Raw genomic sequence first — 15,306 nt, 5'->3', positions numbered from 1 at the left:
AGCATACACCAGTGCTGCTCACTCTTCCACCAGGAGAAGTTTTATATTCTAATCTCTAAGATCCCCAGTTGTTAGGAGAGCTCAGTGTTCCTGCAGCTGCTTCCTCTGCCTGGGAGAGTTTCTGCCCCAGAGAGCTGCAGTGATGGGAAGAAAGATAGTCTTTGATGAAGTCTGAAGTGTTGGGGGGAATGTACAGGATCTTCTTATCTACAAATTAGACTGGAAGAGTGATCAGAAAAACTGATTTTTAAGAGATGTGAGAAGACTTACTCCCACTGAATGCACATAAAAGCTGGTAGAAAACAAAATGAAATTGCATTCTGATTACAGGCCACAAGTTGAGTGTGACTATTTCAACATACTCCCTACCTTAATTTCCTTTATAAGGACTCAGTGTGAATAAAATTCAAGTGAATGTCCATCCAAGCAGTTCTCCTACCTGAATTCAGATTCACTAGATATTCTCTAACATATAATTTCTATTAACACCTTCTAAAACTTCTCCAATTTATGCCTGTTGGGAAATGTATTAGAAACCTAATTCCAGTGACTGTATTTTCCATCTTTTCCATCCCAGGCCACTTGATTGCTTTAATAATGGGGGGAAAGGATTTCCTTTTGAGAACAATTGGCCAGTATGGGGGACAGACCAGCTGAGCCCAGGACACAGGCAGCTTTCTTCCAAGGGAATGTTGAGTACATGGACACCCTGACCCTTGGCTGTTCCAGTCCTTATTCATGTCCTGTATTCTGAGGCCCTGGAGTGGGACTGGCAGGTCAGTCCTGTTCTGTGGTTACACACTGCAGCCTGTGTCCCTGTGTCAGATTTGTTTTCAGACTAGAGCTTGGCATTATTTCCCTTGGTCCACTTCAGCCTGGGTCACTTACTAGGGAGTGCGTGTGACTATTTGGAGGACAGGCAGGACCAGGACAGTGTCTATCTTTCAGTGAGCACCACAGGGGCCAAGTCTGGGTGCTAGTGCTTTAGGCCTTTTCTGCTTTCACTGAATGTTCTCAACTGCCCCAGGAGGTAGGCGTTACTATCCCCATTTTGTAAGGAGATTGAAGTCCTGTATTATCAGGGATACAGCAGGATGCAGATGGTGTATCCAGAAGGTTTAAGTGCAGAGTCTAACAAACGACTATTGACAGGTATGAACAGAGCTAAGGGAACTAACAAGCTTCAATAAAGCTCCAGGGATTAGCAATAGCTGGAAGCCATTATCTTGGGTGGGAATGGGGAGAGTGGCTAAAGGGGAAGAGAAGGGAGGGAACACCCAGAACCTTACAAGAACCGAAGCCAGGAAGATGGTGGAAACATTGAAGCCCATTGGGTGAAGCAATGCTGGTGGGGTGTTAATATCCTCTCCCATCACTGATGTCCTCTGACAAAACCCAAGGGCAAGGAAACATGGGTGATGCAAGCCACAGAGGTCGGCTTCCTCCGGGCAAACAGAGACTAGCTAGCATATGTCCTGGGAGTTTAAATCATCTGACCCAAAGTCTCATGTTAACATTTCAACCCTAGTCTTCCTGAATCCATGATACCACCCTGCTGCCTACCTCCCATTGTCTACCTGATCAGGAATAGCAGCTGGAGATCTGAAAGAAAGAGATGAACCAGGAGATTAAAGTTTAGCTATAGTCCAGCCATAGCCAGAGTATATTTCAAGGTCCACTAGTCTCTTCTGTTGCCATATTTTGGCCAAGGCTTTCTCATATTCCCCAGGTGGGACTCCAAAATGTGTTTTAATATATTGAAGATTCTGACAGTTAAACCTAACCAAATTTAATGCTTCATCTTAGCTGGTCAGAAAGTTTTTATTTATTTTTTTTTTGGTTCATATAACCTTATATGGACTTTGTATTCTTTAACACACACTTGGGGAAGTACTGCCATGAGTAGCAGGGTTTGACCCTAGGGATGGTGAAGATAAGTTCCATTGTAGTGTAGAGAATGGATTTGAAGAGACAGGCAGACCAAGTAAAAGACTCCTCCAGTAATCCAGGGAAGAGATAGGAAGGGCATGAGCCAGGGATATGCAGCATAGGAAGGAGCAGAAGAGCAGGTTCCTGGTTAGTGAATGGAGTGAATGATGGTGTGCTCCTGAGATGGGCTAACTTGGAAGAGAATCAAACAGGGGCTTCGAGACATTCAGGCCAGGTTTTGACACACTGAACATAAGGTGGCTTGGGATAAACAGATTTTTAGTTGGAAACTTGGAGATACAAAATTAGGGTTCTGAAAAATGGTTGCTGCTGGAAGTACACGTTTGAAAGCCATCAATATCTGGGTGACAACTGAAGTCCTGGCAGTAGTCAACATCCCCGGAGTGAGAAAGTAGATCAGAGGGTCTAACTGGGTTTGGGATGTGAAGGAACGTCCAGAAATTACTCAGATATTGTGTGTCTGTCCATGAATATAGCCAGCCTCCAACCAATGTCCTATAGCTTTCAGCATATTCTCAAAGGTGTCTTTAAGAAAAATGAGTTTAAGGACCATTGGTGAAGAATGAAAAGAGAGGAAGATCAGGGATAGAGTCTACAAGCAGAGTTGCCAAAGAAGTCTGTCACCCTGTGGCCAGAGTGGTAGGGACAATACAAAGTGGAGGGGCTATAGGATCCGCAGTGAAGGAAAGACTAGCAATTTCCAGCAGGCAGAGAGGTTCAGGTACATATTGGGAGAAGGTATGGTGTGATTAGATCTAGAGATAATCTTTTGGATTTGGCAATTAGGAGATATTGCCTAATGAGATGAGATCACCTCAGTATCAGTGAGGTCCTAGGTGGGTGAGATTTTTAGAGGGTGGAATAGTGAGTGGCTTGGGAGAAATTAGAAGGCAGGAAGGTAAACGATGTGAGAAGAAGTGACACTCCTTCAAGATGCTTGTGGGTAAAGCAGGACTAGAATGAAGGGTTTGTACTGGCTTGAAATGAGAGCATTAAAAGAAGTTTAGTATCAGGACTCACCCCTGAAGACACTGTTTTAAAAGAAAATCCAGAACTCACATATTCAAATAAAAAATTTCTTCTGCTGTCTTAGTTCATGTGGATTCCAATAACAGACTGCCATAGACTAGGTGCTTGTAAACAACAAACACTTATTTCTCATAGTTCTGGAAGGTGGAAGGCCAAGATATGGTGCCTGGTGAAGGCCTCTTTCCCTGTTCATGAATGGCTGTCTTCGTGCTATGTCCTCATGGTAAAAGGACAAAGGAACTCTCCGGGGCTTCTTGTATTTATTTATTTTTTAAATTAATGATTATTAATTAATTAAATTTTAATTAATTTTTTTATTTTTTGGAACTGGATATTGAACCCAGAGGTGCTTAACCATTGAGCCACATCCCCAACTCTTTGTATTTTGAGACAGGTCTCCCTAAGTTGAGAAGGGCCTGGCTAAATTGGTGAGGCTGGCTTTGATCTTATGTTCCTCCTGCCTCACCTCCTGAGTCGCTGGATTACAGATGTGCACCTCTGTGCCCAGCCCTGGGGCTTCTTTTATCAAAGAGTGTTGATTCCATTCATGAGGGGTCCATTCTCATGACCTAATCAGCTCCCAAAGACCACCTCCTACTGCTATCACCTTGGGAGTTAGGTTTCAATCTATGAATTTTGGGGGGACACTGACAAAAATATTTGGCCTATAATATTGAGTGAATAAAACATAACTCATGAAACAACACAGACACATATATACACACATGCATGCACACACACACACACACACACACACACACACACATAAAAGCAGTAAGTAGATATGGGGACAAGAGTTTACAATAAGGATAAATATTGAAGGTCAGAGTTGATAACAATTCATTTAAATTGCATCTGAAAGAGAAAGAAGAGTTAAAGATGACTTTTGACTTGAGCCAGTGTGGTGAATGACAGTGTCTTTTATAGAACTATAGAAGGCTGGGGGAGAAGAGGTGAGGAGTACAAAAAAAGAGGTCCCTTCTGGATGTCTTCAATTATGTTAAGTGTCATGGGTCTATTAGATGCCCCAGTGGAGATGGAAAGATGAATACAGAGTTGGGCATGATGGTACACACCTGAAATCCCAGCTACTTGGGAGTCTGAGACAGGAGGATTTCAAGTTTGGGGCAAGCTTGGGCTTCTAAGTGAGATCCTGTCTCAAAATGAAAACAGAAAAATAGAAGAAGGGTTGGGATGTAGCTCAAGTAGAGTACTTGCTTAGCATGCATGAGGCTTTGGGTTTAATCCCCAGTATTGCCAAAGGAAGGAAGGAAGGAAGGAAGGAAGGAAGGAAGGAAGGAAGGAAGGAAGGAAGGAAGGAAGGAAGGAAGGAAGGAAGGAAGGAAGGAAAAGAGGGAGGGAGGGAGGAAGGTAAAAGATGGATATAGAGTCTGGAGCTGGAGGAGAGAAAAGGCTGGAGATGGAATTTGGGAGTCATTATATTCGGATGGCATTTGAACTCTAAGCCTAGATAAGATCACCTTGAGAATGATTATAGATAGAGAAGATGACCATGGAGTGAGCTCTTGACATGACTGTGTTTAGAGGTTCATAAGGAAAAGAAGGACCCTTGCACTTGGTTGAGCAAAATTCAAAGTGATCTGCTCACACTAAGAACACTTCAAGAGAAGCTCCTTTCTCGGTATATTATCTGTTCATAACCTCTGCAATAGCCACTGAGGAGCCACATCTCAACAGTGTTGCCTCTTCTGTTTATTGGCAACCCAACCCACAAAGATCAAAGGAGGTCAAAGATCACAGGAGCTTACTGAAACTTTAAAGTATGCTCATCCATGTGCTGTGAATGGATAATTATGAATGTAATGCATTCCACTATTGTCATGTATGTAAGAAATTTTTTTAAAAAAAGTATGCTCAACCAGGGCATATGACCACACAGCTGGTGCCCAGCACAACTTCAAGGACCCCATTTCCAGTAACCAGGATACAAACAGCACCCCCTAGAGCTGTGTGACCTGCAGTGCACACATCCAGGTGCAGCAGCCTGTGCCCTTACTATGTCTTGCTGCCTTGGCATCTGCCCTACAAAATTCTGCTAATATTTAAGTCTTTCCAAAGCCTCCTGATTAAAATAAAAAGATTTATCCTGGTGATTTTAGGTGTGAGCTTTGGAGTCAGCAGAAATGGGTTCAAATCCTAGCTAGGCCTCTTCTCATTGTAACACATTTAAGTTTCAGTTTCTTTATCTGTTATCAATTGAGGAAAACTAGGGGAGCAACTTCAGAGGGATGTAAAAGCAAGCACTAAACATGCTTCACTCTGTCCTTTTGGCCTGGTGTAGACTCCTTTTTGTTTCTAACTGCAACTAGTTCAGCTTGGGTCCTAGCTCTTGGAAGAGATTGTAGGCTTTAAATGTAAAGGCTGAGGCTTCAATTCAGTTCAAATCCACCAGCAAATTAATAAAGAGGGTACCATGGATCAGGAATCAGTGTGCAGAACAAAGATATATGCAGTTCAGCAAGCAAAGAAACTCTTTGGGTGGCTTTGTTTGGGTCTGTTATTCTTCCTGTTCAGAAAAATGCTTATTTTATGGCAGTTCTTTCTTTCTTTTTTTTTTTAATAATTTGTCATGAGTTTAGGCTTTTTTTCTGTGTATAAGGAACTCTGGGGCTCTGTGAAGGAGGAAACATTGAAAACCTGAGATATAGGATGTAGGCCCTGTGATTCCATTGTGGGGCAGGGCATTAGGAATTAAAGGCCAGGAGGTCCAATGAAAGATTCACCCACATCTCTGAAAATAAAATGAGCCTCTGGCTCCATTGTCTATGAGCAATTGACACAGTATGTTTACATTTTTATTTCTGTCAAAGGTGCATAATGTTTTCCAGGTTTTTCTGCTTCTCTTGATTCTATAAAGAAACAGGAAGAGAGGCCAGACCTTGAAGTGGGAGGTGCTGGCCAAGAGCCCAGAGTCTTCCTTCTGGCTTCAGAAGGAAATGTGAAGATGATCTGAGTTTTCAGTGAAGACAGACAGGAAAACTTTTGTGCTCTGGAGTGTGACACCATGGTCCTCGGTGGCCCGTCTTCCTGCCATTCAATGGTGCAGCAACTTGATGTTCGAAAAAGTTGTTTCTGAATGTTTATTTGGGCTCACTTATTTTTGAAAGTTCAGTATGATGTGAGTGATCAAGGAGAGTCACCTCTGCCTCAGCCACTTCCATGAATGCCTCATCTCACAGGAACAAAGGGGGCTTGAGAATGTGCAATCCCACTTACAAAGTCTTTATTATTATTATTATTATTATTGAAATTTTGAGCTATATACTAGAGGGAATGATAATGAATGTTCATGGAGCCAGCATTCAGCTCTATAGGAAACAACTTGTGGCCCATGTCCTTCCCTCTATATTCTCTATTTTCATAAAATAAACCTTCAAAATATATGAACTGTTTTTTTTTACTACAATGATAGCCATTCCTACACTTTCAAAAGTTAACCATCCTCAATATCGTCATAGATCCTGCTATGGCCATTTCCTGGTTATCTCATCATTGTTTTATTATTTTTATTTTTATTTTTTTAATTTAGTTAGAATCAGGATCCAGGTGAAATCTATGTATTGTACAGTTAATATATTTGGGTCTAATGTGATCATATCTACCTCCTTTTTTGCCTTTACCTTCTAATTCATTGGAGAAACTGAGTCAGTGTCTTATAGACACTTGTAGTCTGCTGACTTCATTTTCCTCTGATCCCTATATGTCCTACAAATTTATAGTCAGTTCTAGATACTTGATCATATTTCTTGAGTATTTTTGGCAAAAATACTGCCTAGCAGGTGTATCCTTCCATCAGTTGGCACATAATGTCTGGTTGTGTAATATGAGTGGCTATTGATGATCATTATGTGAACTCAGTAAGAAATGCAAATTGGCAATAGTCAAATTATATCATTCCTTTCTAATTTACTTAGCTGAAGTATTCTACAAAAAAGAAACTTTCCCTTATCTACTATTTGACTAAAATACAGATAAAAACAGGAAAGAGGTTAAGTGTTTGGTTCTTTTTCTTTATTTATGAATATTCAAAATAATAAGGGATTTACCCAAATCCTCCAGATATGACCAATGCATTTATTTGACCAATGCAATTTTAAATAAATAAGATAAATTCATGGATTTTTAAAATAAATTGGATGGTTTTAACACATTGCAGTGATTATTATTACTAATGTTCAAATTATTCCAACTTTGGCTAGAGGAATCCTCTTTCTGTTTGCTGCTTAGTTCTGACACAGCCTTAGTTCTACTGGCCTTTGATAGTTTCCTTGCATTCTTGTGACAACACAATCTAGACTTATTTTGTGATTTTCTGTCCCAGACTTGGAATTAGCTGTTTCTTCAAGGAGAATGGTTCCTTTGGTAGAAAATAGGATTTAGGGATTAGGATTTGAGTGCTAGTTGTGCTTACTCTATGGGATTTGTCATTTTTTGAGTGGACAGAGCTAGGCAATAGCTGTTTTTGAAGATAAAATGTGTTATGGGTATGTGTGTGTCTCCATAGTTTGTTTTCTTGAGACAGGATCTTGTTAAATTACCCAGGTTGGCCTCAAACTTGTGATCCTCCTGCTTCAGCCTCTGAGGGATTACAGGTGTGCAATACTATGCTTAGTGATCAACACTATGGTCAGAGAAAGAGATTTTTCTTTTTTTTTTCTTTTTTTTTGAGATTTTAAAAACACTTTATTTAATAAAAGTTAAACATACAAAACTGAAATTAACACACATTCTAAAAATCATCTCCCATTAATAGGAAGACCCTTTTCTATGCATGTATTTGGCTTTAACTCAACTCAGGATAACTGATGTCACACCAACAAATGCTGGCAACTTGATCTAGTTAATAAAAATTAAAAACTCAGCTACATGAACATAATATACAGGGAAATTATGGTCAGATTAATGCACAAGAAATACAAGAAATTTTAATGATGAAACATTCAGTACTCTTGTTCATTAATTTAGCCTTGGTTTTTTACAAAAATAGTATCTACACTGTATACAGGGCTATACATCAGCTTTTTGTTTTCCCATATAAACATTACACATCCAAAAATGGTACCACTAACCATATGTGAAAAACTGACAAAGGAAAAGGCAAACATACAAAACCACAAAACACCAAACAAAAAACACCTTAGAAAGGTAGCTCATCCTAACATGGTTTCTTACATAAAACTAACTCAGTGAATAAAAGTAAAATCTAGATCAATTTTGAAGAGATGGCGTACAGGCTTAGAAAACAACTTATTTAAGGAAAAAAAACCTCAAACAAACTTTACCATTTACAAATTAACCCATATTTTGGCTTGTCTGGTTAAGAGCTCAGTTTTAAAGTTGAAGACAAAGGGGGAAAAACCCAAAAAGATCTCCTTAGCAAGTTGGTGTTTTGTCTTGATGTTCCAAATGAATTTCTAGAATATGTGTCAAGTTCAAAGTGTTTGAAAATTAAAATTATGACTTACAAAAAGTTTACACCATCAAGTGGGAGGCCTGATATTAGGAAGATCAACAATTCATTTTAAGTGCTGATTTAAGCAGCATCTATCTAGAAAAGTTGCCTTATCAACAAACTCTGAGGGAACTGTGGTAGTATAAATGAAAAGTTAAATGAATAGCAATTATCAAATGTAATTTCTTCAAGTTTCATTCTATTGAAGTCAAACAATGACAACAATGGTATCTTCCTTACTCATCTAACAAATAATTTACCTTTAGAAAAATATAAGAATAAAAAGGTAAATGTAAAGCCCTGCAGAGATGAAATCCAACAGTTTTTCTGATTATTGAGGCATCAAATGCCTGACATTATATTTAGAGGTATCTTGATACTGTGTCACAGGTTTATCAGCAATTCCACAAGTTCCTACTCCAACTTTGCCAGTAACACTCTCAGGTGAAGCAAAAATACTCCTCTTTACCTGGCCTTTTTTGTTTTTAGAATAGGCTCTGTTGCTGAATTGTTGCCATTTCACCTTCTGGTCCTCTCTTTCCTGTTCAAGTTCTTTTATTCTCTGTGCTTTTTTCAAAGCTTTCTTCTTTTTGTATTCACGCTGCTGGGCAATCATTTCCTTTTTTGACATGGGTTTATTCCCACTGTCCTCCTTTGCCTTCCTTCCTTCTTCTACAGGCTTCAGGTTCAACAGTGGAGTCACTTCAGCATTGCCATAACCAGCAAAGGTAATTGCAGCGGTGCCATTTTCTTCATCTATCTCCTCGATCTCCGCTTCGTAACACTGTCCATCTTCACTCCAGATTGCCATACACTTGTCTCCAACTTTCCATGAATGAGTAGGCTGAGCAGAAGCAAAACTATCTGAACTTGCAAGAGTTTCTGATGATTGAGTTGACAGGAGATCTTTGGTTAGTTCTATAACTTCTTGTAAATCTTTCTTCAATTTTAGCAAATCTTCATTTTCTCCATTTCCAGATAATGCAGCTTCTACTTGCTAGAGTTGAGCTTTGTAGCTTGCCAGCTGTTTTGCTAGATCCTCTGACATCTTGTGTGGGGTTGGGGATGGGGCGGCGGGAAGGGGTCGGGGAAATGAGCCCAGTGGCGGCGGTGGCGGCAGAGGCAGTGGCAGTAGGAAAAAATCTTCGCGACGACAACAGGGCAACCCGGTCTCTAAAGGAAGAACTCCATCGGTGGCGAGGGGGAGGGGAAGGAAAACAGGGCGCTGGAAGGAGGAAAAGACAACGAGATTTTTCAAAATATTTTATTTTTTAGTTATAATTGGACACAATACCTTCTATTTTACTTATTTATTTTTATGTGGTTCTGAGGATCGAACCCAGGACCTCAAACATACTAGGCAAGTGCTCTACCACTGAGCCACAACCCCAGCCCCAGAGAAAGAGATTTCTATGTCTTCTGTAAACAGAACACAATGCTCCTTTTCTGTCCTCAGGAACCATCTATTTGTGGGTGTGGTGGTGCACGCCTGTAATCCCAGCAACCAAGAGGGCTGAGGCAGGAGGATCTCAAGTTCAAAGTCAGCCTCAGCAATTTAGAGAGACCCTGTCTGCAAATAAAAAATAAAAAGGGCTGGGAATGTGACAGTGGTAAAGCACCCCTGGGTTCATTCCAAGGTAAAACAAAACAAAGAAAAGATTTGGGCAGGAATAGGTACAATTTAAAATTTTTGAAAGTGCGTACTGAAATGACTATATTTGGGAGCATCCCCTGGGTTTTTCTTTTAGAGAAGCTAAACTTGCAGGAACTCATGGCCTTTTGTCCTCAGCATCTCTCAAAGGATTGGTTGGAGAGGCAGCCCCCTTCATGGCTCCAACCAGTCCTTAAAATGATTCCTCAATCTTAGAGAGCCACCTGGCTTCCAAGGGAACAAGAGGGAGTGGCCAGACCTGGTGCTTATTTGAGGTTTGACTTCAGGCTACCACCTCTTTATCTCAGGAGACATTAGCAGGGTTATGAATTTCTGAAACCATTTCTAGGTGTTGAGAGTTGTATATCTGTGGTGTGGAGGAGGACAGACCCAGGACACTGTGTGGGACACCTGCTTAGAGAACACACCAGAAGGGTTAAGGGGGAAAGATGTTCACAGTTCTCATCAGCACCAAATAGTTGGGGTTTGTTTTTTTCTCACAGGGCTAATGTGTGGTTGACTTGTGAGAAGAAGCTATATATTTCAGACAAACATGTCCAGCTGCCACTCCAGCATGGGGGGAACAAACTAAACAAAAACAAAAACAAAACAAAACAAAACAAAACTGTCGCAAGCTCTTACCTTAATTATAGCATCTTCTAGTGAGGGTGGTGGTAAATCATTCATCCAGCTCATAGAATCACAGATTTATAGAATGATAGAATCAAGAAGTCCATCAGTCATCTAGCCAGGTTCTTCTCAATTTTCTTGAAAATAAGAACCTAAATCTCTGGTTTAAAAGCAAACAAGCAAGCATAGAAGCAAACAACAACAAACACAAAGCAACCTGGTCAGTGGGCTCCAACCCACATCCATTTAATCAGAATTTCCATGGAGGGTTTAGAAATCTCAATATTGAACTACTGACTCAGGCATTCTTATCTTTGGGGAGAGATTTGGAAACACTGTAATCTAACATCTTCATTTTTCAGATATTGAAATCAAGATGCGTCTAGGGGAAGTGTTTAGTCTAAATCACCCAGCTAGAGAGCAGTTCATAATCCTGAAAGACACATGCCCTGTGCTTCTCCCTGTGCACCCACCACATATGGAGGGCCTTATGCGTTTCTTTGGTGTGTTGCTTATATAGTGGCCCAGTGGATTCAGAGACAAAGAACAGTGTGTGTAAATAAGTTTTTATGGGTCTTTTGTGGCTAATTCTAAGATAAAGAATAACTTTTTTAATGCATTGCACTTTTGTTTTCTAATCTCAGGAATGTCTTTATCACAACAAAATGTATTTTCAGAGTTTGTCTTTATTGGTAAATGTAAAACTTTGAAATGCAAACACAAATTCTTGCACAAAGAGCCCCTGTGAGGCAGAGGGCCTTGTTTAAAAGAGAACTAATTTTTAAAATAGAAAGCAAGATGAGAGCACAGTGCAAGGGTATGTTCCCTTACCTGGGACATTGGCAGGAGCTTATTCACCTATGCATGCTTATTACTAGATCATTGTGCCAGGAGGATCACTGTTCTGGGGATATTCGTAGATGTGCTGCCAAGGAAGACTTTTCTTAATCAAAGTTTGGAAAATGCTGCATTAAGCTACTCTGTCTTGGAAGTTAGCCCATGGTGGTTAAGTCCAATGGCAAACTAAGAGACAGAACACCTAGACTATTCAACAGCAAGAAATCACTTCTATGGAAGGAGGCAGGTGCCTCTCTCTTGTTCTACAGATTCAAAGGGCTGCAACACCACAGCTGTGTCTCCTGCACTTGCCCTATTCCTCATTCCCTATGGATTGCTTTGGCCACCAAACTTTGGGCACATCTCTGTGAGAAACAAGGGAGGAGGGCATCAAGGATCTTTGTTTTCAGCACCTATCCTTATTTAATTATCACTGTATTTTTGTGGGCTGGGCCAACATGTTCTGCTACTAAAATCCAGTATTCTTGTATTTTCCCCAATTTTCAGAAAAATACATGAAGTCAATGGATAGAGTTAAAATTATTTCAATTTTATATTTCTCTCATAATTTCTTCTTAAATCATTGGACCTGCTAATTCTTGTCTAAAATTATATATGATTTACACACAACAGGATAAAGCAATATATGATTTCACACACAGTAGTGTTACTAGTTATTTGCAGTTGAACAGATCACTCACTGTAGTTCATGGTTGTGCAAGAGTCCCATGATGCACTGTTACCTACCCCAGCCCCCAGGACCCACACTCTGCTTCCTGCCTTTATTAAGGACTGACACTGAAAGTGCCACTTGGATTGAGGTCATATGGCTCTGAACCAGCTCATGAAGATACTGTCCCACAGGACACCCAATATCTCTCCTAAAAGAAACCACATTGACAATTTAGTAGAGTTTAATGTCAGGGACAAGTATGTCATTTCTTTCTTTCTTTCTTTCTTTCTTTCTTTCTTTCTTTCTTTCTTTCTTTCTTTCTTTCTTTCTTTCTTTCTTCCTTTCTTTCTTCGTTGTAGATGGTCATAATACCTTTATTTTATTTGTTAATTTTCATGTGGTGCTGAGGATCAAACCCAGTGCCTCATACATGCCAGGCGAGTGCTCTACCAGTAAGCCACTATCCCAGCCCTCCCTCTCTCTCTCTCTCTCTCTCTCTCTCTCTCTCTCTCTCTCTCTCTCTCTCTCTCTCTCTCTCTCTCTTTTTAAGCAAGAAAAAGAACACAGGAAATTTGCTACCTGCCTAAGGCATAGGAATGTTAGACTGCCAAGTGTCTTTGGAAGGACTGAAAATTGCCTGGTAGATGTAGATGGTCCCTGGGTTTTATAGGTAAATAAATGAATGGGAGTGTATCGGGTTCTGGATGAGGGGAGGAGAGCAACGTTTCAGATGCCATATGACGTGTCATGTTCTGTTTCGTCTTGGTTGCTGGGAAGCTTAGCTCTATATGGGTGCTTGATGCAATAACTACTTTATTTCAGGTTCTAATCTCAAGTTTTGGCCCCATTCCCAGAGACTTCATTTATTTACTTCTAGCACTCTGTGGTACATGCATTTTCATTACCAGTAGCTTCACATATTGTACAGGGTAGCTTGGAGCATTGTAAGAGTTCTGGAGTCAGACATATGGTAGTTCAAATTGGCTAATCCTTGAGCAAATTGTTCCTCTGCTCTGCCATCTTGTTAAATGGACAATTTTGCAATACTTAGAAACTATTTTGCAGAGTGCCTGGTACACAGTATCTATTAAGTGTTAACACTACAAAACAACAACAATAAAAATTAGGCAGTACAGGGCTGGGGGTGTGGCTCAAGCGGTAGCGCTCGCCTGGCATGTGTGTGGCCCGGGTTCGATCCTCAGCACCACATACAAACAAAGATGTGTCCGCCGATAACTAAAAAATAAATATTAAAATTCTCTCTCTCTCACTCTCTCTTTAAAAAAAATTAGGCAGTACAATACAAATCTTAAATACCTTAAATAAATATTCTGATAAAACCATTTTAACATTTCAGAATGACTCCTAATAATAAAAGTGTATATTTAACTAATACAATGTATCAGGCTTTTGAGGGCTTCACCTATTAACTTATGCAAATGTGTTTCCGATGTGTATTGATGGAAATGTTGCAATCCTTGCAACATGATGATCATTTACTCTATTTTACAGATGAGACCACTGAGGCACAGAGAGGTCAAATAACATGCCTAAGGTCAGAAAGATAGTGAGTAGGAGAGCTGGGGTGCACCTTCAAGCAAGCCTACTGCAGAGTGTTTAATCATGTGCATTCATTCATCCTTTACTCACCAAATGCCAGGCTCTGCAAAGGCTGTGTACCTTCATTCCTTCCAACAACATAGTGAGGGAGCCCCACTCTACTGGGGAGGCTGCAGGAAGCCAGTGACTTTCCCAAGGTTACACAGCAGCTGAGTGGCCAAGGAGGGCCCCAAATGTAGGTCTGCTGTACTCCCAAACCCTCAGGCCCACGCCCAATTCTCACTACACGAATTGTCCTTCGGACACTCCACTTTACTTTTTTAAAAGTTGTAATAAAATATATATAATATAAAATTTACATTTTAACAAATTTTAAGTTCTGAGCATTACAAATATTTGCAGTGTTATACACCCATCACCGCTATCCATTCCAGATATTTTCTTTTCTTTTTTCATTTTTTTTTTGCAGTGCTGGGGATTGAATCTAGAGCCTCACACATGCTAGGCCAGCACTGTACCACTCACTGAGTTACACTCCCAGCTTTCTCTAGAACTTTCCTTCCCTCCATCCCTCCTTTTCTTTCTTTCATCATTCTGAACTGAAATCCTGTATTTATTTAACAACTCCCCATTTTTTTCTTTGCCACTATTCTGTATTTATGATTGTGTGTGTGTGTGTGTGTGTGTGTGTGTGTGTGTGTGTGTGTGTGGTACTAGGGATTGAACCCAAGGGTGGGAACTTTACCATTGAGCTACGTCCCCGGTTCTTTTTGTTTTCTATTTTGAGACAAGGTCTCGAAAAGTTGCTCATGCTGGCCTTGAACTTGCAATCCTCCTGCCTCAGTCTCTGAGTCACTGGGATTATAGGCATGTGCCTCTGCACCTGACTCTCTGTCTTCAAGAATCTGACTACTTTAGGTAGCTCATATAAGGGGAATCATGTAATACATGTCCTTTTATGCATGGGTTCTTTCTCTCAGCGTAATGTTTTCAGGGTTCATCCATGTTTCAGATTTTCCTTCCTTTTTGATCTGCTTTATTTTTATACTTACTATTAATTGAAACATTCAAGCAAAGGAATATCCCTTACCATCCTGAAGGTGCTATTTGGGGGAAGCAGTGGTTAAACCATTGGCTCTAAAATAGACATCAAGCATGAAGTCATCTGCATATAAAACATATGGTCAAGATTTATGCATTACTCTCTCTAGGACTATGATGGGTACATCCCGTGGAAATTCTGTATTAATAGAATTCATGGTTGAAAGACAAACGATCTTGTGTGGAAAGGACCAGAATGATGAATGAAGCCACAGAAGCCCTTATACATATTCAACTTGACTCATCCAATAAAGAGGCCAGATAGACTGGCCATAATATTTCCTCTTCCTCATTCCTAATGGCCCAGATGCCAGTTGTGTCTCAGAGCTCCATTTTTAGGGAAAACATGGCAGCTGCAACAGAACTTGGAATGGTTTCAAGTTCACTTAAAGTGAAATTTTT

The 15,306-nt window shown here is 40.2% G+C and overlaps 1 protein-coding gene across 1 annotated transcript; it reads right to left on the bottom strand.

The window, feature by feature from the left end:
• Positions 1–7,903: 7,903 nt before the first annotated feature.
• On the bottom strand, positions 7,904–9,680 carry LOC144368078 (survival of motor neuron-related-splicing factor 30-like). Its single transcript, XM_078026394.1, is given in 1 exon segment — positions 7,904–9,680. A coding segment is annotated over 1 exon segment (717 nt). The 5' UTR covers positions 9,501–9,680; the 3' UTR covers positions 7,904–8,783.
• Positions 9,681–15,306: the final 5,626 nt, after the last annotated feature.

The sequence above is a fragment of the Ictidomys tridecemlineatus genome, chromosome 11 (genome assembly GCF_052094955.1).
Source record: "Ictidomys tridecemlineatus isolate mIctTri1 chromosome 11, mIctTri1.hap1, whole genome shotgun sequence".
NCBI classification, from domain to species: Eukaryota; Metazoa; Chordata; class Mammalia; order Rodentia; family Sciuridae; genus Ictidomys; species Ictidomys tridecemlineatus.
Note: the sequence above shows the minus strand (reverse complement) of the source record. Positions and strands in the feature narration are given on the sequence as shown.